We start from the raw sequence: 25,242 nt of genomic DNA on the forward strand, positions 1-25,242 counted from the left end.
GCTTTATAGGATATGACCTATATTGGTAAATACTCCAAAGGTATTTGAAAAAAATATGTGTTCTGTTTTTATTGACTCATGCTGTTTGCTATGCCATGAGTAATAAAGTCCTTTATCTCTGATCCAGGAATTTCATGTCTTTGCCAACATCCAAGGAACAGTAAAAGTCTAACTTTTTTGTTTGTAAAAGGGTAAAAATATATTCCAGACTCTGTTAGTTTTCTATGCTGCTGTGAGAAATTAACACAAATTTCATATCTTAACACAACATAAATTTATCTTCTTGCAGCTCTGCAGGGCAGAAATCCAGTTACAGTGTGGTTCAGTTGAGTCCTCAGCTTAGAGTCTCATGAGGCCAAAATCAAGGTGTCAATATAGCTTTATCCCTTTCTGGAGTCTTAGAGAATGAATCAGATTCCAAGTTCACTCAGAATGTAAGCGGAATTCATTTTCCTGTGGCAAACCAACTGAGGCTTTTGTTTTCCTGCTGGCTGTCAGCTGGGAACTTCTCACTTCCCTAAGGCCACATGCATTTTTCATGACATTGCCACCTCCATGTTCAAACCAGCAATGGCACACTGAGTCTTTCCCAAGTTTTGCATCTTTCTGACTTCTGCTGCATCTTTTCTGACTCCAGCTGGGGAAAGGTCTGTTTTCAAGGGCCCACCTGATTAGACTGGGCCCATCTGGATCTAAGATATTCTCTTAAGGTCGATACCCTAATTATATTTTCAAAGTCACTTTTGTCATGTAACAACATATTCACAAATTCCAGACCTGAATACATATTTTTCCAAAGAGGACATTCAGATGGCCAACAGACAACTGAAAAGATGCTCAACATTGTTAATCATCAACGAAGTGCAAATAAAAAACCACCATGACATATCACCTCACACTGGTCAGAATGGCTATCATCAAAAAGAACAAAATAGCAAATGATGGCAAGGATGTGGAGAAAAAGGAACCTTTGTTCACTGCTGGTGGGAATGTAAGTTGGTGTAGCCACTGCAGAAAACAGTATGAAGGTTTCTCAAAAAACTAAAAATAGGACTATCATATGACCCAGCAATTCCACTCCTGGGTATATATTAAAAAAAACCAATAATTCAAAAGATACATGCACCCCAATGTTCACATAGCAGTATTATTTCCAATTGCCAAAATATGAAGCAATCTGAGTGCCCATCAACAGATGAATGGATAAAGCAGATGTGGCATATATGTATGCCATGGAATACTACTGAGCCATCAAAAAGAATGAAATTTTGTCATTTGCAGCAACATGGATTGACTTGGAGGGTATTATGTTAATAGAAATAAGTCAGATAGAAGAAGACAAATACTGTATATGACTTATATGTGGAATCTAAAAAAAACTAGTAACTATAACAAAAAGGAAACAGACTCACAGATATAGAGAACAAACTAGTGGTTGCCCTCTTCATGTCTCTGTGTCACATTTTGGTAATTCTCACAATATAACTGGATTACAGCATTATATACAGGGGTTTGTTTTTTTTTTTTTTTTGTATCTATCTTTACAGTATCCAGTCAAGACACTGTTTTCAGTGTTTTTAAGTTAAGCTGCTCCCTCAAAAGCCCAGCAGTGGAGAGAAGAAAGCTCGTGAAATTGTAGTTGGAATTAATTTTTCTCTTTTTACTTGTAGTTATTTCATAGTTTTGGTATTCTCTGTTTAAATAATGGTAAGACTAGGATTTTGTATAGAAACATCAGAGTTTGAAATGAATTCTGCATTTAGTTAAGGGAAGCGATTCTGTGAGGTTTCTACGTACCTGCCTCTATCTTCAGTTACCTGGAAGTTTGAAAACTTGTAAGTTTAATGAGACTCAATTTGTAATTTTCCTTTTATAAGTATGCTTTTTATGTCCTATTTCCTACACTATTTCCTAGAAATAACTATAATTTTAGCTTTTACATTTAAGATATATGACCCAATGTGAGTTAAATTTTATATATAGTGAAATATAGTTGAGGTTCACTTTGTTCCCCATATGGATATTCAGTTGTTTTTAACATAATTTGTTGAAAAGACTATCATTCGAGCATATTTTATATGCTCACAGAAATCATCCAGTAGAAGAATCATCAAAAAGACTGATATAGGAGAAAGAGAGAGTATCTGGAATAGGAAAAGAAGGGTGGGATCTTGTGCACAAGTGGAGGGTTTAATATAAGAAAGGAGCCTGATGTATTGCAGATGGGTGGGTGGAATCTGAAAATTCTCTTCTGATAGCTCCAATTTTTTTGTTTTATATATTTATTTATTGGGGGGGATTACATTTATTCATTAATTAATTTATTTTAATGGTGATACTGGGGATTGAACCTGGGACCTCGTGTATGCCAAGCACATACTCTACCATTGAGCTCCCACCTCTGATAGCTCCAGTTTTCTTAATGAGGAAGAAAGCACGAGTGTTTTTCTCATATTCTGAAGTCCACTTAATGTGTTATAGTTAAGTTTTATCCCATATACTGCCTCCTATATTGCTGAACATATAGGAGAACTCAACAACACTTACGGATCGATTTGGGAGAAAGATAACAGAATTAACTACTTCAAGGTGTAGTCCTATCCTAAAACATTTAACAAGGTGACTACCCATCCACATTGTAGCACCATCATTTGAAATACATCAAAACAACAGATTCTTTTAAACTTAAGCTCCTTTTCCTATTACCATTCCTGAATATTGGGAATTAATTAGGTAAGAGCACTGTGATCAAATCCTGCAATTACATGTTGTTATTTTAAACATTTAATCTCTAAATTTATCGTAACTATAAAGTAGTAAACACATTAAACAAGCATAAAGGGGGCTGTCTTCTTAAAGGTAGTTAGCTTCAAATATTTCCCTTCCCTTCTTTCACCCTAATTTATATCTCCAGCCAAGAGTAATGTATGCGTTATGGGCAACTCATATTTAACATCAGTGTTTCTTTCAATTTATCCTCACAAATCTCAAATGAGCATTTTTACACTATCACACAATCCTTTAAAAAACTTAGCTGATAAATTTTGCATTCTTTCTCTCAACTTCCAAAGTCCCTCATGACCACGGTCCCCCACCTCCAACTTGCAGTTGATAAGCCTGCCCTGTACCCAATGAATAATACAGATGGACTTACAGAAGACATTTGCCCTCAACAAATTCACTAACCAAACTGCAACTGTTACAGCTGACTTTGACCTTCCTTTTGTAAAATGGATGAAATGTCTCTATTTCATGAACTCTTCACTTGTGCTCTGGACCCCATCCCCCTTATTTTCAAACACTTTATTTCTACGACTGTGTTTTCTAGAATTACTGCTTCCTCACTCCTGAGTCATTCCCATTAGTATTCAAATATACTTACTGAAAAAACTCCCTTAACCCCTCACCTATCACTCTATTTTCTCTGCTCTTTACAGCAAAATCCCTCAAAAGAGCTGTCTCTACTTTTTCACTCCCTTTACTTTCTCAATATATTCCAATTAGGCTTCCACCCCTAATTTTCAATGTCACATGTGACCCTGTCAAATCTAATGGTCAATTACATGTCCTTATTTTCCAATGGTATTTGACACAGTGACCAATCTTTCTTTTTTTGAAACACTTTCCTCTCTAGGCTTTCCTTACTCTATAATCTATTAACCCATCCGTCTCTGTCTCCTTTGTTGGGCCCTATCTCCCACACCGAACCTCTCAATGTTAAAGTGTCCGAGGACTTTGTCCTGGCTGTCTTTCCTTCCTTTCCTAGATGATTTCATCCAATCCCATGTCTTTAAAGGCAAATATACAGCGATAACACCCTAATTTATATTTCCAGCCAAGAGTAATGTATGTGTTATGGGAAACTCATATTTAACATATCCAGAATTTTTTCCTTCCATAATTACCCCCAAATTTGCTCCTCATCTTAGTAAATGGCATCTCTATCCACTCAACTGCTAAGACCAAGAATCTAAATTTAATCCTTACCACTTCTCTCTTCCTATTCACCACACACATTGCATTAGCCTGTCCTATTAGCTCTATCATCATCCCCATCACCATCATGTAGGGCTGCTACAGCCCTAATCTGAGCCACCTACACTTCTTCCTTTATTGCTCTCTTTAGGGCTTTCTTAACATAGCAGAGTGATCTTTTAAAACAATATAAATTTCACCTACTTAAAATCCTCCAACAGCTTCCTATTATAAACAGAGTAAAATACAAACTACCTAGTATGACACTTACAAGGCTCTACAAGATATATCCTTTCCTACTTCTCAAACCTCAACTTGTACTATTTTCCCTTTTGTTCACCACATTCCAGCCACATTGGCCTTTCTGTCCTTTGAAGAGGCCAAACTCATTACACTCACACAGTCTTTTGTCTAGAATGATCTCCCAAATCTTGCTTCATTCATATCATTCATGCTTCAGGTCAAATGTAACTTGCTTAGAGAAACCTTCCTAGTCATCCTAACATAAATACCCCTTTACTGTATTTAATTTGTAGTAGTTATCACTATCTAAAATTACAATTGTGCATTTATTACCTTACTCTCCTCCACTAGGATGTGTACTTCATTTGAACAGAGGCTTCCCCGTTTTGGTCGTATTATACCCTAAGCACCTAGAACAATGATGAGCACACAGCAGGTATTCAATCAATATTGTTAACTGAATTTTCAAATAAGATGGTAGTGTTAAAAGAATTTTTTAAATGAAATAATCCTCAATACAGAAAAATCCTTCTGTATAGTTTTTTTTTTTTTTGGTCCCTGCATCATTACTTACAACAGTAAAAACTTGAAAACCACCTAAATCTCCAATATTTAAGAAATGGTTAAATATTTATGGTACACTAACAGGATGGACTCTCATGTAGTCATTAAAAACATGTTTGGGGATCTTTCACAATACTGGAGAAAAGTAACACTATAATGTTAAATAAAAAGCACAGAATTCAAGATTTTATATATAGTATAGCCTTAATTACTTAAGAATACATGTATTAGATATAATCTGCCAAAAGTCAAACATCAATTTTGACTATTTGAATAGGCCTATATCTATTAAATAAATTGAATCAATAATTAATAAACTTCCAAACAGAAAGCATCAGGCCAAGATGGGTTCACTGGTAAATTCTACCAAATAGGTAAGGAAAAAATTATACCAATTCTCTATAATCTCTTTCAGAGGATAGATGCAGAGAGAATGCTTCCTAACTCATTTTATGTGGCCAGCATTACCCTAATACTAAAACCATCAAAAGACAACTACACATCATTATTTCTCATAAACATAGATACGAAAATTTTCAACAAAATATTGGCAAACTGAATATTAAAAAAGTATAAAAAGAATTATACACCACAACTATGTGGAATTTATCCTAGGTATGGTTAAAAAATCAATTGATGTGATCCATCATATCAATGGACTGAAAAAGAAAAATCACATGATCATATCAACAGATGTAGAAAAGGCATCTGACAAATGCCAACACTTATTCATAATAAAATTCTCAGGAAACTATGAATACAGGAAAACTTTATGTCAACCTAAAAAGGAGTATCTACAAAAATCCCACAGCAAATATCATACTTCATGGTGAGAAACTCTTAAGTTTTCCCACAAAGATCAGGAACAAGTTATGAATGTTCCCTTTCATCACTCCCTTTCAGCACTGTACTGGAAGGCCTCACAAATGCAATAATGCAAGAAAGGGAAACAAAAGGTATACATACTGGGAAGGAAGACATAAAACTGTCTGTTCATAGATGACACGATCATTTATGCAGAAAATCCAAAAGAATCAGCACAAAAATTCCTAAGCAACTATAGCAAGGTCTCAGAATACAAAGCTAATTGCTCTCCTATATACTGACAGTGAACAAGTGGAATTTGAAATTAAATGCAATACCATTCCATTAGCACCCCAAAATTTAAATAGTTAGGTATAAATCTAACAAAACAGACACAAAGTTTATATGAGGAAAATCACAAGACTCTGACCAATGAAATCAAAGAAGAACTAAATAAATGAAGAGATATTCTACGTTCCTGGATAGAAAAAGAGATCAGATTTGTGGTTACCAGAGGTGGGGGCTATGGTGGGGAATTGAATGAAGGTGATAAACATGTATAAACTTCCACTTATAAGATACATAAAACTCAATAAAATTGGAAGAAAAAAAAGATAGTATGGTATCTGCAATAGAGTAGACAAATATATCAATGGAACAGAATATAGAGCCCAGAAATAGACCCCTATAAATATAATCAACTGATCCTTTACAAAGGAGCAAAGGTAATACAATGGAGCAAAGATAGTTTCTTCAACAAATAATGCTGGAACAACTGGACATCTACATGTAAAAAGTGGATCTAGACACAGACCGTACAACCTTCACAAAAATTAACTCAAAATGAATCATAGGCCTAAATGTAAAACTATAAAATTCCTGGAAGACAACACAGGAGAAAACATAGATGACCTTGGGTATGGGGATGTCTTTTTAGACAGAACATCAAACACAGGATACATGAAAGAAACAACTGATAAGCTGAACTTTATTAAAATAAAAAACTTCTTCTCTGTGAAAGACAATGTTAAGAATGTTAAAAGACAAGTCACAGACAAGGAGAAAACATTTGTAAAAGACACATCTGATAAAGTATCCCTATCCAATATATACAACGAACTCTAAAAACTCAACAATAAGAAAACAAACAACCCAATTAAAAATTAGGACAAAGACCTTAACAGAATCCTCACCAAAGAAGGCAGACAAATGTCAAATAGTGTATGAAAAGATGCTCCATATCATATGTCATTAGGGAAATGTAAATAAAAACTATGAGGTTCCACTACATGCTTATTAGAATGGCCATATCTTGAACATTGACAACACCAAATGCTGACAAGGATGTGGAGTAACAGGAGCTCTCACACACTGTGAAAATGCAAAAATAGTAAAACCACTATGAAAGACAGTTTGGTGGCTTCCTACAAAATTAAACATACCCTTACCATACAATCCAGCAATTCTACCCCTTGGTATTTATCCAAAGGAGTGAAAACGATGTCCACAAAAAAACCTGCACATGAAAAAAATTTAGCAGTTTTATTCACTAACGCCAAAACCTGGAAGCAACCAAGATGTCCTTCACTAGGTGAATGGATAAATAAACTTGGTATATCCAGACAGCAGAATATTATTCAGCACTAAAAATAAATGAGCTATCAAACCATGAAATGATATGGAGGAACCATAAATACCTATTACTAAGCGAAAGAAGTCCCTCTGAAAAGGCTACAAACCGTATGATTCCAACCGTATGACATTCTGGAAAACGCACAATTACGGAGTCAGCAAAAAATATCAGTGTTGAAGGGAGGGACAGTAAGTGAATAGGCAGAGCACAGAGAATTTTTAAAGGGTGTGAAAAAACTCTGAATGATATGATAATGATGGATATATGTCAGCAAACATTTGGTCAAACCCACACAATGCATAACACCAAGGGTGAACCCTAACAGTGATTGTGATGTGTCAATGTAGGTTCGTCTTTGTTAAAAATGAACCATTCTATTCGGGGAATGATGTTTATAATAGGGGAAGCTATGCGTGTGTAGGGGACAGGAATATACAGGAAATCTGTATCTTCCTTTCAATTTTGGTGCAAACCTAAAACTGCTCTAAAAAAGGTCTTAAAATCTTATGAACCATGTAATATAAAGGCTTAAAAGGAAATAATCTAAAACACAATAGTAATATCTCTAGGTTACAAGACTGTGGGTAACTATTTTTCTACATTTTTTTATCCCTTTCAATTTTGTATTATAAATATATATTAATAATTTTAAAAATATAATAACCACCCTTTAAGAGGGGGCCTACCAAACTTCTCATACTCCCTTTTATGTCAACTTCAGACTCCTACAGTCTCTTTGTGTGTTGCAAAAATTGTCTTTTGCAAGTGCATGTCAACTTGCAGTCTGAATCATGCACTGTGAAAAGCCAGGTTCCAGGTAAAATTTCTTACCACGTTACTAATGCCACCTTCTATAGTGTTTTATGTGTTAAATACATTGTCTACGGGTTAACTAATAATTAAAAAAGTCACAATGCAACCAAGTAATGATGACCAGTGTGTGGATTCTGGCCAGTCTGTGGAGTCTGTAGTTAATCACCTATGTTCCAAGACTTGTAACAGCCTTCTACTTTCCACTCCCAGTGGGAATTATACCCTGCTCCCTGATTAGCCTTAATATCTGTAAAGATATGGAAACTAAGGTGGTTAGACTTGACTACAATCATTATCTTGGGGCTAATTTAAATAATACCACAAGCAACATCATACGAAGTAAAACTGCAGAATGTTTAGGGGTGACTGCCTGTGGCAATTGTCATTATGCTCCACAGACTGAAATGAATATGTATAATGTGAGTTTCCACACCAGAGTCAGTAGTATCTAGTACTATATTCCTGACCAGGAAAGAAATTCTCTCATAGTAATGAAAAAAGATAGAGAATGAATGTCCTCTTTGTTTGGAAGGTGAAATCGGTACGTTTCCCAGGAACAGAAAGAGCAGAAGGATTTCCTCAACAAGGAGACCTATGGCAACTGTGCATCTCAGTCCTTCTAAATGATTTGGGGAACAGGCTATGTACACTTCTCTTACCATCAATTTATTTCTGCACCTTTAATTTCAATTAGGTGCTCCTGTTCTGCCACATATTCTAATACCCATGTTTCCAGAACCCATGACTATGACCTCTCCCTTTCTCAGGCTCCAATAAGAGGTTGAACTACCCACCCCTTGGCAATGATACAATCCAGAATTCTCATTTCACATCCAGTCTCTCTGCTTTATCCCTATACTCCGCAGCCTCTGGATTAAAGTAAAATCAGGTACCTTTCCCTGATTGGGAAGAACAAGGAAACTTATAGAATGAAATCTGAGTTAACACCTCCTACAATCACAACCTCTTGTTTGACAGTCCAGCATTATGAGCCGCCCATCCCAAAGAAACAAAATTAACAATTTTTTGGTTAATGATGAATTAAGCCTGCTTATGGCCTCCAAAATAGCTATTCAGAGTTCAGTTTCCATCTTCAGTCCCATGCCTATCCCCTCATTCCAAGAATTTTTCAGTATTTCCCTCCTGTGCTTACTAACTCAGATGGATATGTGTGCCAGTGTTGGGTGGGCACTATAGTTCACACGATCTTTTAACAGTCCAATCCATTTTTAAATTACATTACCCAGACATTACCCAGCAGAAGGTAAGACTGTAGACAGGAAATTCAGGAGCTCTTAAGGCTTTTGTACACTTTCTTGCTGTCTTTGGCCAATCTGGTGATGTGTGCCACATTATAACTAGAATAGATACCACTGCAGCCCAGGTAGCTAGGTGTAACCCCTTGCCAGTCCTGCGCTGTCTCAGAATACTGATCCATACTGAAGACATAACGGAGGATACTTGCTGGCCTAAAGAGAAGCCAGTCAGTTGTTTGTTAGTGGCTGCTTCATGCTTGGTTACTGGCAACACAGGGCCTCAAGCTTAACAAAACGCAATATCCCAGCTACTTTGCTCTGACTGGACATGAATCCAGGGTGCTGTTTCAGCTGTCCATGTGGATTATGCCCACTTTAGAACTTCATAGGTTGGAGATGTCTTTCCTTCTGAGGGGCATTTATATGCCTCTTCAAATATTAACATACTGGATATTTGGTCTATTTCTGACTTCAGATTCTGGCTCCAAAATGGAAATTTATTAATGGACAATCCTGGGCTTTCCATGGTCCAAATCATTTAGCCAAACCCACTGCAAGTGTTCCATGAGTCTGCTGAAATCACCACCTGGGACCTGGGTTATACTTCATTTGATACCATCAAGGATGCATATAATTTTGCCCATTAAGTGAAACTTCCAGGTCCCCAATGAGTAAGCATTTTTTGGATTGACAATGCAAGATATTTGTCTTTTCGTGTTTTCAGCCACAGGACAGATTCAGCAATGGACAACCATACTCAGGGTTGCTTGTTTTGGTAAAAAAAAAAAAAAATCTCCAAATGGGAGGACTTTAGGCAATAGGCCCAAACTTTTTAAAAGGGTCTCATACTTGGCAAATCATCAATATTGTGATATAATGCATATAACAGTAAATGAATAAATCTGGGTAAGCCCGGAGTTTTTTTGAGTCTGACGTCCTAGCGTACTGCCAAGGATGATACTATATCTAGAACAGTGGTTTTCAACCCTGGCTCTATATTGGAATCATCTGGGAAGTTTAAAAACAGAAGTAAACAACAAAGAAACTATACCTGTGACCCATCATAAGTACATTAAATCAGAATTTCATTTTATTATGGTTGCTTTAATTCTCCACTTGATTCTAATGTTGAAAAATCAAGACTCCAGAGCAACAATTTTTAAACTTTAAACTACATCAATATCACATGGAGGTGAATAAAATGGATTGCTGGGCCCCATATCTAGAATTTCTGATTAGGTCTGGGGTGAAGCTCGAGAATGTGTATTTCTAAGAAGTGTCCAGGTGATTGTAATGCTCACGGTTAGAGGACCGCACTTCGAATACCACTGATTTACAGCATGCTTTTCAAGCTTTAATATCAAAACCCACAACTTTAATATTTCAAACCCACAACACAACCTGAGAATGCTGTTAAAATTCAGTCTAATTCAGTAGGTCTGGGGTGGGGTTTGAGGTCTGCATTTCGAACAAGCTCCCAGATGATGCTGAAGCTGCTGTGGTCTAAAGCTCACACCTTTGAACAGCAAGGATTTAGAGCTGCCAGTCATGTGCCATTTTTTAAACAACCAAGCAAACTAGAAGCTGCTGGAACAAATCTTGAAGAAGGCCCATATACTAATAACAACATGACTCATCTTGATGACTTCTTTCTGCTCCCTCTGTTCCCCTGATCACCTGAATATATAGTCTCCTGGAGAGACTTGTGATTACAACGTAATTATTGCAAAACAGCCAACATCTCCAGAAGGTGAAGCACTACTCACCTCACCTGATAAAGCTTATCACTTCCTTCACCCTGAAACACTCTTTTTACTTGATAAAATGCCCACTATTGCTAATTATCAGAGAAATGCAATCAAAACTACAATAAGATATCACCTCACATCAGGCAGAATAGCCATCATTAAAAAGTCCACAAATGATAAATGCTGGAGAGGGAGTGGAAAAAAGGGAACCCTCCTACACTGTTGGGGGGAATGCAGTTTGGTGCAGCCACTATGGAAGACAGTATGGAGATTCCTTAAAAAATTAAAAATAGATTTACCATATGATCCAGCAATCCCACTCCTGGGCATATATCCAGAAGAAAGTCTAATTCAAAAAGATATATGCACCTTAATGTTCATAGCAGCACTATTTACAACAGCCAAGACATGGAAGCAACCTAAATGTCCACCAGCAGATGACTGGATAAAGAAGTTGTGGTATATACATACAATGGAGTATCAGTCAGCCATAAAAAATAAAATAATGCCATTTGCAGCAACATGGATGGACCTGGAGATTGTCATACTAAGTGAAGTAAGCCAGAAAGAGAAAGAAAGGTATCATATTTTTATGTCGAATCTTAAAAAAAAAAAGACACAAATGAACTTATTTACAGAACAGAAACAGACCCACAGACACAGAAAACAAACATGGTTACCAGGGGGGAAAAAGGATGGGAGGGATCAATCGGGAGCTCAGGATTTGCAGATATCAACTACTATATATAAAATTGATAAATAAGGTCCTCCTGTATAGCACAAGTAACTATATTCAACACCTTGTAATGGCCTATAATGAAAAAGAACATGAAAAGAAATATATATATATATATATATGCACACACAACTGAATCACTATGCTGTACAACAGAAATTCAATACTATATACTTCAATCAAAAAAAAGATATGTGTATGTACATACTATATACATAATTTATTTATGTAAATAAATATGAAATTTATCTTGTTTATTGTCCCTCCTCCCCTCCACCTCCTGTAGATATAAGTTCCATGAAAGTTGGAAATTTCACCCGTTTAGTTCACTGCTGAAACACTAGTGCTAAAAATAATCCCTGATAAATACTAATAGGTACTCATTAAATATTCGCTAAAAGAATAAGTAAACCAAGAAATACCTGTTTCTACACTAAGATGTGTCCCAGATGTCACTTAAGAAAGTGTCTTAAGAAGGTGGGAGTAACCAACTGTGGCAAATGATGGTGATAAATCAAATAAGATTAGAATAGAGAATTGACCACTGACTATGGCAATGTGGAGGTCATTGGTGACCGTGACAATAGCTCCTATGGTGAAACAGAACGGAGGAGAAAAAACTGAAGACAGTGAGTACAAACACTCTTTCAAATATTTCCTCTTAATACAAGACCAGTGCACATGATGTTAACCTCTTTCCAGAATGCTTTACCTTCACTCACTTTTCTGATGATTATTTCTCCCTGCTTTCCTTAGGGACCCAGCTTAGGTATTATATTCACTAGGAAACATCACTGTAAACTGTGTCTCCACGTACATTCCATCACAGATACACTAACACCATTCCTAGTACACATGGTATTCTAAATGATTCTTTACTTGACTGATTGTCTTTAAACTCCTAATACCTTAAGGGTGGGACCCTTACACAAAGCAAGTGCTCAACAATATTTCTTTCATAAGTGAAAAGGTCTTGGACAGTAAGTTAATATTTTCTAAGTATTCTTATTTAATAGTTTCTAAAAATGTATTTATTTTTCATATGTTTTCCTTAATTTATAACCTAAAATATTTTATTACTTATCTGCATGTTAGACATGAGACATTATAAAGTTATAAGGGAAAAATTGTTATTATAATACAAATCTAAAATTTGTCTTTTCCCTAAGTAAATAGTAAAGATACATTTAATGTACATTTATGGCAATTTGAACTATTAGTCTACATAATTCCAACCTTTGCCTGAAAACACCTATTAGTATTCTCCCTTCAACTATGCAGTATTTGGAAAAACAAATAATCATAAATATTTTGATATCCAAATACATAAAATGAAATGTTACAGAATAGAATTATTATATAGTCTGTGAAAGTCAAGGTCACCTATCTTAGTTACTTAAACATAGGGACATTTTACTAAATCTGTATGGAGTCTAATACTTTCTGAAGTACTACTTCTAGACATTACACAATACTTAAGAAAATTCTGGTATCAGGTTTGAGGCAAAGGTTTATACCCATTTCTCAAACTGCTTATTTAAGAATTCTATGCATGCTTGTTTTGGGATATAGATTGGCAATACGTTTCCTAAACAGAACCAGCTGGGGCACTTTTTGAAAAATTTCTGGGATCCAGCTCTAGAGGATTCTGACTTAGCGCATTTCATGAAAAGGCTAGAAATTGGCAAAAAACTTCTGAAATGACTCTGATGATCAGCCAGGTTTGGGAAATACTGACCATATATCTGGAAATATTAAGTAGACAACAAGTAGGTTTGCAGTAATTCCTGCCAGACCTTAAAAAGTTGCTGCCCTCAACCCATAAACACAAAAAATACTAATCCACCATGGAAACAGCATACATTCTGAAATGATTTTTCAAATGGAATTTTGACTTGTGTTGAATAAATGAAGTTTCCATATTATAAATACACAGGTGTTAAAAATCGCGTTTACTAGATTATGGTGAGGCTTGATCAGTTTTCTTTCTTAAGAACACTACCTACCACAATTGAAGAGCTACTACTACACCTTTCATTTTGTTTAAAGAAAAAACAAGCATACCACAGCAAAAGTGTTAAAAAAAAAAAAAGGTAGTAACAAAATGCACCAAACTAACTACATTCATCAGTGGTCTTTGCTGGTGATATATGATTGATTTGAAAACTATCACTATAACAATATCCACTACTTCAAGAACAAGCATCAAAAATGTGTGGATGACTAGTAACTAGAAACATAAATTTTAAAATCCTTTGGAAAGACAGCTGGCAAAAGTTTAAAAATACAGACCAACTTACAGATGTCATCTTATACTAAAACTGGTAGTAGTCTATTGCATAACTTAATCTTTAATCTGTAATAAACACTTAATAACTAGAGAATTTTATCAATATAACTTGGGACACAGGAAAAAAATTAAGAAAGAAAAAGTAACTAAAATTCCAGTGTTATTTCTGACACTGAAACTAATTTCTATATAAATCAGTAAAACTGAAAAAAATATAACTAAAGGACAAATTACTAGAGAAGTATACATACATATATATGGCAAAAAAAAGTAAGACAACTACATGCAACAGACAAAAAGATAAAGCCATGTGGCACCACCACTGGCAAAGTAGATGTAGTAGAAGTAAAATGATAAAACTAGTAAGCAAAATGATGGACTGGTCGTTATTCAGCCTTTCAATCAATATAGCACTTAACATTTTCAAAACCTAAGGACAATGACTTGCTCATCTGAACAGACTTAGCCTTAGACTAAGTTATACCTATCCAATAAGTTTTACCTAAGTTTCAAGCAAATATGGAAACAAAACAGATGATAAAAACAGTGACTTTTTATTATAAAGGCTACCATTACAGCAGCACTGTTTTCCACCATGGCATTAAATTTACGAATATTACATTTTCTGCTGTGACATAACAAAAATTACCGGAGTAGTTTCTATGCTTAAATTTCAGACACTGAATTGAAAAAAACTGAAAGCTTTGTGAACACTTGCCTGATTTATTTCACAAACAAGAATGATATCTACCATTATTGTCTGAAACAAAATTTCCACAGTCCTTTGACTGACTTTAAAGTTATAGTCTTGGTAATGTATTAAATTTGTGCCACAAATTCAACATGCTATATATTCAGATTTTACTATCCCATTGCAATTTTCAAGAAAACTTTTTACTGTTATAAATTATTTTAAGGATGAATCATTTGCATAAAGTCATAAGCAAGTATCCAGTTATGGGAAAATTACAGTAATCCATCATTTTGAGATATTTTGAGGTACTATATATACGGTTGTGCAACTGTATATACCAAGGGAATACACAGTTTACTGAGACACAGTTATAAAAATTCAAGCTGTGTGACATTTATCTTCAAATTACTGCTGGAAGAATAAACAAAACATCACTTGCTCCATCAATAAATCAATAAATATCTAGTTTCAGAAGGTCTTCATTGCATATTGCTCTCAACTACCAAGGAGTAAAAACAACAGAAGTGCATGGCAAGAAGACCTCACCATCCTTCACACCTACCCCTCCTTCTGAATTCAACCTAATGGACTGAATATCCATTATTATGGAGGAGGGCTTCAGTCAAGCTGCTTCAACTAGGTAAGGCTACTATCCCCTGTACTGTGTGGGAGACCTTACATATGGAAAAGACAGAAACTGGAAAGGATCAGAGAAAAAGACAACTGGGGTAAACACTACTCTTGGGGAGAATAACAACAAACAAATGAACCCAGAACATTGTCTCATTTTCTACTCCATAATCTCAGTTTCTGCTCTCCTTATCTTTACTCCATCTTGCCCTACCTTTTGTTTGTCTTAGGCCTCGATTTTCCTGCTACAGAGCATAAACATACAAACATGCAAAATAGAAGAGCTTCCTTATTTATAGAATTCAAGTACCAGAGCGTTTTGCCTACAAGACGTTAAACCACGATGCTGGATTTGAAATATCCAATTTAAATCCTGCGGAACATAAATATGGGAATATAACTGAGGAACCAAATCCAATCATAATTCTCTTTAAGAAAAAAACAGAAGCAGCACACACACACAGTCACAGAATGTTTTAAAAATACATTCTCCTTCTATCAACGACAACTAAGCTGTGCTTGAAGCAATAATCAATGGCCCAGAATAATTTCGGCAGCTTTTAACTTTGTCACACAAGTTCTGTTCAGACACTGACTTAAACGTTACATTTCAAATATACTGCTCACTGAAGAAATGTAAATAAGCACTGGGACCAACCTTAAGATAACGCCCAAAGAAGAATTAAAATGGAGGAAAATTGTGATTTAAGTAAAAAATACAAAAGTAAACTTATTTAGGAGTACTCTATTGAAGGGGAAACAAGAGAACTGGAAATCAGAATTCTTTTTAGCATCTTCTTCGGATCAAACATACCCCAAAACTGCCTTTAGGTGTGCAAATTCTAAAGTCCAACGAATTGCCTGAAGGTTGCCGCGGTTTCTTTTCTATCTGCTGATAACAGCAGGCAGTGAAACCTGAACTAATTATCATGGCCAAGAGATGAGTGCCCTCCAGGACGCCACCCTGGGCGCGCTCCCCAGGACCGGCCTACAGCTTACTCTACTTTCATCAGTTCTCATTAGGCAAAGGACTCCCCCGTGGCGCTTTAAGAGTTCGTCTAACAAGAGATCTCCGACGGGATTTAAAAGAGTGAAATGCTACCAAAATAACCTTTTTGCAGGTTCCATAAATTTGATGGAGGGAGACAGGTACAAAGCCATAAAACCGAGCACCCTGTGGATCCGCGGACTCGGTGTCACCGCACCGACCCGAGGGAGAGAACACGAAGACGGGGAAGGCGTTTATCCAGTGTTAACAGGGCGGATTCGGGACCAGAGGGTGGTGGGTTTCTCTCTGGGGCGATGCGCCCTGCAAGAGCGGGTCACGGGCGCCCAGAAGGACGGGCAAGTGCAAACTCCGCGCGCGGGTCGCAGGGGGGACGGCGGCCGCCCCCGCCCCTCTGTACCTGATGATGTCGTCGCTGTGGCCCCGGTAGAACTTCTGCCGGTGCTCCCGCGGGCTGTACACCACGCCGACGCCCGCCACGAAGTACACGATCTCCTTGGCCGCCGTGTAGTAGAGGTTGTTGCGGCACTGGTGACCCCGGTAGCCGTACACCCACTCGAGCCGCAGGTGGCAGCTCGGGGCGCTCCGGGCCGCCATGTCGGGGCGCCCACCCCGCCGCCCGGCTCGGGCCCGCGGCAGCGGCGGGAGGCGGGAGGCGGCGGCGGCCGGGCGAAGAAAGCCCTCCCGCGGGCGGCCGGGACTCGCCGTCCTCTAAGCTGCGCCTGGCAGGTGCATGTCGCTTCTTGTGGTCGCCGTTGCCGTTGCCGCTGCCGCCGCCGCCGCCTCAGCCCACGGGCGGGAGGGAAACCCTCGCCTCGAGGAACATGCTGAGGGCCGCGGGCGCCGCCGGCCGTCAAGGGGTTGCCGCGCGCCCTTCGCCTGCTTCAGCTCGCTGTGTCTCCTCAGCCCGTAGCGCCCAAGCCCTGAGCCCAGCCGAGCGAGGACCCGCCTCCCGCCTCCACGCCTCAGCCGCCGCCGGCGCACCCGGCTACTCGCCCGGGTCACCTGCGGCGTTCGCGTCCCGCCGCGGCCTCGTCCCACAGCCCCGCGGACCCGCGCCGCGCGCCCCCGAGCCCAGGAAAGCGGCGAGAGCGCGGCCTCGCGCGGCCCCGCCCCCTCGCCGCCGTCGCCGCCGCCGCTCGCGCTCGCTCCGCCCCGTCTCGTCCTTCCCAGCGGGGGACCGCTGAAGCGCGGGGAGCTCTTGGGTACCACCACTGTCTCCCTGTTCCTGCGCCTTCGCTCTCCTCTAATGTCTGTAGTCCCGCCACCCTCGGCCAGGACAAGCGACCCCAGGCACTCTGATCGCATCGTGCCCGCGCGCGAGGCCCTGAGCCATCACCAAGCCGCCCAGGCCCCGGGCGGACTCTCGGCTACCCCTCGTCCCCTGCTACTGAGAGTTCGCGCCCGGGAAGCGCCTACTGTGTGCGTGTGTGTGTGTGTGTGTGTGTGTGTGTGTGTACATTTTCTTAGTGTGTGTGTGTGTGTGTGTAAGTGCACATTTTCTTATTTGTATATGAAGTTAAGAGTGGATTTGAGATCGCAAAATTACTATTTTGAACACCGATAAACTCTTGATACTTTCTGCATTGTGATGATGGAGAAGTACGATGGCTTGAGTCTTACGATCCTGGAAAATGAACCTCAAAACACAAGTATGGGGAGCAGTGAACTCCTATGTCAGTTCCCCCCTACTCAGTTTTCTAAGTGCCCCTTTTCTCATAGGAATACAGCCAAGACTTACCAACCTGTAAAAATAATTTGAAGTCCATATTTTTAAAAGTTTTGAATGCAGAATAGTAGTGACAAGGTTTACAACAAGAATACTATGAACCGTCTATGTCTTAAAAAAAATCACTATTTTGATTTCCCCAGGAAATATCAAAACTTGCAAGTCTGACAAAAGCTAGAATAACCTAGTATCCTTTTATGAAACAGTGACTGCACAGAGATGATGATTCCTAGATGGTAACCATACCTTGGAAAAGATGCCACCTAATCTCTACTTCCTCAAAGATACAAATCACCAATTTAAAACAAGAGGATACCTTTTCAGTTTTGGTTATGACTTTTAGTCTCCTTGCAGGGAGAAAGGGCTATCTCAGAAGAAGGAATTTGCATAAATATCATGAAAAATAAACTGTGAAGGAGTGAGCAGATTTGGTGAACTCTACCAGGAATGCTGAAAGTAGAAATCGAATCAGTGTAGTTTGCAATTAATTATCTAACAGAGTAGTGAGGAATTATGATGTAGGAAAAACTGATTATAAGAACTTATTAAAAATTTTTTCCAACCTTTCAGGCGTTTTAAAGTTTATTATTTTTGCTATTCCCAGAGTGACTAGCTATAAACTGTTGATGGAAATAATTAAGAAACCAATCTGTAATAGAAATAGAAAAGAGTTTTATTTGAGCGAAACAGAACTGTAGCCTGGGAGAAAAAGATTCAAGAAGCAGCACTCAAATTGTGCTTCTCCAGACTACAAAATGGGGGAGGCTTATATAGGCAAAAACAGCAAAAGTACAAAAGTTGTTCGTCAAGAATTAAGAAGGAGCTGGCAAGAAGTAATGGTGCTTGTTAAGCATGAGTTAGTTGGGGTCCGAAATGATTGTATAGTTACAAAGGGGAATTTGGAGACCATAACGTTGTGGCTGGAAGCTGCTAGCAGATATTGTTTTGAGAATGGCTGGTAGGGTCCTTGAGAGTGATACAGTTCAGAAAATTCAAGTTCTCTGTGATGCAGGAACATACCTGATACCACATCCACAATAGCCACCTGCCTCTGATTCGGATGCCTGGACCACAGTTACTCCGTTTTGATTTTTAAATGCATTCTCTTCTTTTACAGTTAAAGCAGATATACAATGCATGTTTTTTTCATGTTAATGATGCTTCTTGTTTTATTTTCCCCAGTACTCTTTTTAAAATGCAGATTTTATGTGTACATTTTCATAAATGTTGATAAGTTTGTTCCACCCTAAATAAAACATGAAATGTTCTCATCATCCCAGAGAGTTCCATCAGACTACTTCCCAGTCAAAACCACCCAACCAGAGGTAACCACTGCTCAGATTTCTTTTGCCATAAATTAGTTTTGCTGTTCTAAAACTTCATATAGATGGACTCATATAGTAAGTACTTTTTTGTGTCTGGCTTTCTTCACTCAACATACTATTTATAAGATTAATTCTTATTGATCTGTGTATTGGTACTTCTTTCCTTTTCATTGCTGTGTAGTATTTCATTGCACAAATGTACAACAGTATTTATTCTTTCACCTGTTGATGGACATTTGGTTTGTTTCTAAGTTATGAATAAAGCTGCCATGAACACCAACCTTTTAGTAGATATCAGTTTCATTTCTCTTGGATAAACACCTAAGACCTGAATGACTGGTTGTGGGGTACAATGTGTACAATGCATTTTAATTGTTCACAAAACAGGCTGTTCTGATTAGCATAAGGTTTAAGTTAAATCCCGTATGAGCCAGAATGACTTCCCCATACCTCAGTATGTGAAAATTTCTTCCATTAAAACTCTTGTAATGAGGGCAACCAAAAATTAGAAGAGGTGGTGAGCAAGTCTGGGGAAAATGTGCCACACTGAACAGCTCGTCTTTGGCTTGAGATAATAAAAATCTCAGCAGAAAGAGAAGAGGAATGCAGATTAAGTTTTTGGCATCTGCCGGAAAGAAAATCAAAGAATTTGGGTTTGAGAAGTGGCTCTGAACCCATAGAAAAGCCTGTGTGAAGTTCCCTGGACAAAGACACGTGACGAAGAGAAATTGTATGTGTCTTTGTTTTTTAATTTTTCAATAAGAATATATTTGCTAACTCACTACTGAATTCCTCAAAAGCCCCTGGTTAAAAAAAAGAAAATGTTGTTGATTATTTAAATTTAAATAGTGAACTCAGAAAAGATGAATTATTTTTTTTGCTATACAATTGTGGTACATTAATTGTTGGTTACATTTAATTTTCATGAGATAAAGGATGGTGAAGAATAAGGAATACTTTTCTCTATGTTTCAGATTTTTCAGTACACTTTCTTAAGGATCCCATGATATATATTTAAGTAATCATATTAATAACAGATTTAAATAATTTATTTTTCCATTATCGTACTTTCCATTACACTTTTTAATGACCTAAGGGTGGAGTGTGAAGCAAAAACATTCTTAATTAAACCATCTTCAACTGACAACTCAAGACCAAAGGAGACAGCAGGGGCACAAGAGTGTTTAAAAAATAAAACGTTCATGAGTATTAGAGGGACAAAAACAAACCTGATTAGTTCTTACCCTACAACTTTATATATAATCTGTTATTACTACAGTCACATTGGAAAACTTAATCAAGTTTTATTGCTAGATGTGATTTCACCATCTGTACTTTCTGAAAATAATACAAATAGAGGTGCAGAAGAAAGACCCTCAAATTCTACACATCAACAGGTGGGCATTTGTTAGGCATTTTAAATATAAACTACAATACCCTTTGGTAATCTATATCCTGAAGCTTGAGTTCCTAGTATGGAGTTTTATATTCTAAACATTTGAAATATTAAGATTCAAGCAAATAAAATTTTTGCTGGCTACCAATTTTAGCTACCCTCAGGTCTACAAAAGAAATAGAAGGCAAAGTATATAAAGCATAAAAGCCAAAATTCATGCTATTAATTCTAGCTAGCTAATTCAGCCAACTTTTGAATTACAATGATTTTTTAATATGTTGTCCATAAAATATTTCTGGAACCATAACTTTAATTAACCTGATTTATGTACAGAGCCTAACATAGCGCCTGGCAGCACAGAGATGTTCCATATACATTTGTCAGCCATTAAATATAAAATAGAATACTTGCATAATCACAATACGATTCCTCTTAGTTTTATCTCAAATAGTTGAAACTTGAAAACTTGAACCCTTTTCTGATCTCCAATATTGTGTTAGTCAGGACTTTTTAGTTGTACCTGACAGAAACCCACTCAAAATGGCTTAAGATTAAAATAGAATTTTAATGGCAAAAAGGACTAAAACTAGAACTGGCATCAATGCACTTGTATCCTAGGGCTCAAGAGATGCCATCAGAACCAGGTCATCAGTATTAATTCAGTTCTGCTTTCCTTTGGGTTGACGCCATTGGCAGCAGACAAGCAACATGGCTGCCAATAGCTCCAATTCTACATCACATTCTCTTAGCAATCCTTGTGGGGAGAATGTTCTTTATTTTTTTATGATCTTCCCCAGGAAAACTGAAATGGTATCACCAGAATGAGAGAGCACAGATGCCAGTAGTAGCTATCTAGGGCTGGCTTGGAACCTTCAGTGTTCTCCTGTCTCCATTTCCATAACTAAATACACATGCAATCTAAATCAAAACAAAAACCAAAATAGGCATTTGCTAAATAAACGCAGCTTTAAGACAAAACTTCTAACCAGATTGCTACACCAATACCTTCCTCTGAAAAAAAAAATTCTAAAGCTAGCCCCAAATTTCAGGCAGGCAAAAATAACAGGTGTTTCCCAACAGTAGCCATATTTCCAAATGCCTATTAGATTCCACTTAAAGCTGTTAAAAATAGGTATATAATTCAAGAGGGAAAGAAAAGGTCTCAAACCAGATTATCCTCTTCCACACATCTGCACACCTTGCCATCTTCTTTTTCTGTGTTAGCAGCACCAGAATTCCCCCAGTTAGGCAGGTTGGAAAATTAGGCAGGCAGTTTTCTTTGGTTCCTCAACTGTTTCTCACCTCACATAACCAGTTACTAAGTCCCTTGGACTCGATTTTAGAAACACCCCTAAACTCCATCCTCACCCCCATATCCACACCCTCCCAATCGTCATTACCATAGTTCAGTTCAACTTTTAATTATCTTTTCCTTAGATTCCGTACCCTGAGTTATCTGTAAAAATGTATCTAATCATGCCACTATCGTTTCAAGCAACTTTTCTGGAAGCAATTTAGGCATCTTGAGCATTGAAATGTTCCTATCCTTTGACTCACTAATTTCTCATCTAGTTATCTGTCATTGTGTAATAATAAAAAAATGCAGATCAAGATTCATGTACCAAAATATTTATCATGGCATAATTTGGAACAATTAAAAAATCAGGAAACCTAAATGTCCAACCACAGGAAAAACTTTAAGTAAATTGATTCAGCCCGTGTGAAATATAAAACCATGGGAAATTAGCTTTTCAAATAAATTTTAGCAACATTGGAAATTTCCCATAATAGAATATACATTTTTAAAAAATCCAGTTACAAAAAAATGTATATACAAAATGAGCCCAGTTATGAAATATACTTAAGACTGAAACAAAAGATACTGAGTATTAACAGTTTCATAATATAATGGGTAATTATTATACTTTCATTGGTCTGTTTTCTAAGTTCTTTAAAAATATACATGTAATGAGATGAGAAAATTTTATTTCTCAGAATTCCTCATGGGAAGAGAATTATATTTGTTTGGAAAAAAATGCCCAACTGGGGGCTTGGCACGGAAAATGAGATCCCAAAGGAGATAAATGTAGGCAGAACTGTTCCCACATGAGGAATAAGACGTTATTTGTTGCTCCAGGAAGATGAGGGATGAATGAAGTCAAAGAGATGGCAAGGCTGAAAGTTTTGGGTGCAACCCTCTCCAAAGTCTCTTAGATCTTAAAGTTTCTAGACACATGAAATGTTAGGTGGTTTTTCAAAAAAACAGAAACTAGAGAAATGGGGCTTCTTATCTAGATTGATGTAATAGGAAGCAAAACCCCATTAAGAGAATTATAAAGATGCTAGAGAGGGAACAGGGGAAGCCCAGGATTCTAACAGGTGGTAAACTTGGGGTTCAAGCCATGTGAAAGCGTCCCAGTGGTAGGGAAGTCCAAACTGATGTGTCAGTTACACATACCAGTTGCTTCTATAATTAGGAAGAAATAACAAAAGTAATCTTTAACAAACATTGGGTAGCTTCCAAAGGACTACAGAATAAAGGACCATCTCCTCACCGTGACACATGAAGCCTCTAACTTGTTTTGCCTCAGTGATTTCCAGTTAGTTCCTCCCTGCCTTGAGCTACTCCTGCTGTCCAGTCATACTTGATTCTGGTCTTTACTAAATTTGTCTGGACATTTCCAGAACTCCATACACACATGTATCATTCATGATGTGCATAATCTCAGCTTTCCACTGTCAACCTGGCAGACTCCTACTGATCCTTTGAGGTCCAGCTCAAATGTACTAATGAAGCAATGATTAAGGCACAGTTCTTTCAGTTGGGAAGGGCAAACCTAGGGCAGTGAGGTTGAGGAAAAGGGAGGCAAGAAAAGCTGTGACACAATGAACCAGACATTACTGCCTGGTTACCACAGTAGAAGAAGACTTCAAAGGGCAGAGCAGGCCACCAGACAGGTGCATCCTTCAGGCACACATGATTTTCCTTAATGGACAGCAAGGGCAAACTGTAGCCTGGAGTATTCTAGGGGAAGGGGAAGGAGTAGGAATTTATTTGCCCAGCTCCCTCCTAGCTCCTCTTTCCCATTGGTTAAAGTTCACCCCTTGGGGAGCTGGAGTTAACACCCACACTTCCATGTTGCATCATCCAACTTCTTCTGTGATCTCTGGGCCACTAACTCCCTAAGCCCCAATTCCTACCAGGTAACAGAGGGAGGGCCAGATGGTAACTACACAGAGTGAGTTGCATTACAGGAGAGGAATCTCAACCAATGTCAGGGAACCTAAATCTTTTATAATGGGCAGTAAGCCTGTTTGACCCTTGCCCTGAAGGGAAACATTATCCTTATTATACTGGACAATAAATAAACCTGCCCTTGGCTCCAAAGGGAGACACCAGCTTTATCTTTCAAGGTTGTTCACTACACCAACATCCCTGAGAAGACATTCTGGAACAAAGGTAGTGAGTGCCTCTGTAAACAAGATGTGCAAAAACACAGGAGACACATGGAGCACTGTCGCCTAACACAGATCCAGCCTGCAGCTGCCCAGTGCTTATTTCCTGAGTGGAAATACTACCAAATTGTGATCGACATGTAAAACATATTTCTGCAGCAACTGCAGGTAATGCAACAAAGCTGTGAGGACAGATTTTATTTGGGAATACTATCACAATAGGAAAGAGGGTCCAATGTGAACTGAATTTAACTTCCCTGAAACAAAGGGCTGGAGACTTTGAAAAGCTGGGCATGTTTAGGGAAAAGCACTGTGGGAGTTGATAAGGGGCATTAGTCTATGTGGACTAGGACACCTGTATTTGCTAATTGGAGTTTATCTGGAGGAGAAATAAACTTCTACCTTTATGCAGGAGTGCAAGTCGAAGCAAGGCAGCCACTGAAGTTAGACCCTTAACCTCCACTTAGCATTTATCACATTAAATTTTAGGAAATTTTCTTTTAGTTGTTTCCCTGGATGTTTGCATTTCATAGAGACAGCTGGCAAGTCCTTAGGGAAAAGTTTTGGGTGGCAGACTTATTATCTCAAAGGGCCAAGTAAGGATTTATAATTGCAAGCATTCTAAAGTAAGTATTCTAAGAGGGAGTTCAGGGGTCTATCACCAGGTTTTGGCTGAAACAAGGGGTAAATTCTCTCGGCAGCATTGAGCTTTCTTAGGCAAGCGTTTTAAGAAGGGCTGGAGTCCTTCTAGACCAATAGCTGCAAGAGCCATGCCAGAGTCTCTTATTGCACAGATTCGGACGGAATTGTTAGATGTCAAGAGTTCTGCAGTTTGCAGGACACTGGTTATATAACTCACTTCCAGTAAGAAGTGAGAAGTGTATCTTGACATCAATCTAATAATAGAAAACATGAGAATTTTGTTGTTCAATGAACTTTGAACA

General features: G+C 38.1%; 1 protein-coding gene across 3 annotated transcripts in view; it reads right to left on the reverse strand.

The window, feature by feature from the left end:
• The window catches only part of EML5 (EMAP like 5), a 130,656-nt gene extending 113,174 nt beyond the window's left edge, over positions 1 to 17,482 (reverse strand). For 2 of the 3 annotated variants that reach the window (XM_072963555.1, XM_072963553.1), the window contains exon 1: positions 16,793 to 17,482. In XM_072963555.1, coding sequence (XP_072819656.1) covers positions 16,793 to 16,989 — 197 coding nt within the window. In that variant the 5' untranslated portion in view covers positions 16,990 to 17,482. The remainder of the gene's footprint in view (positions 1 to 16,792) is intronic. The other variant, XM_072963554.1, reaches the window with a different exon arrangement.
• Between the last annotated feature and the right edge of the window lie 7,760 nt (positions 17,483 to 25,242).

The sequence above is a fragment of the Vicugna pacos genome, chromosome 6, assembly GCF_048564905.1.
Source record: "Vicugna pacos chromosome 6, VicPac4, whole genome shotgun sequence".
Lineage (NCBI taxonomy): Eukaryota > Metazoa > Chordata > Mammalia > Artiodactyla > Camelidae > Vicugna > Vicugna pacos.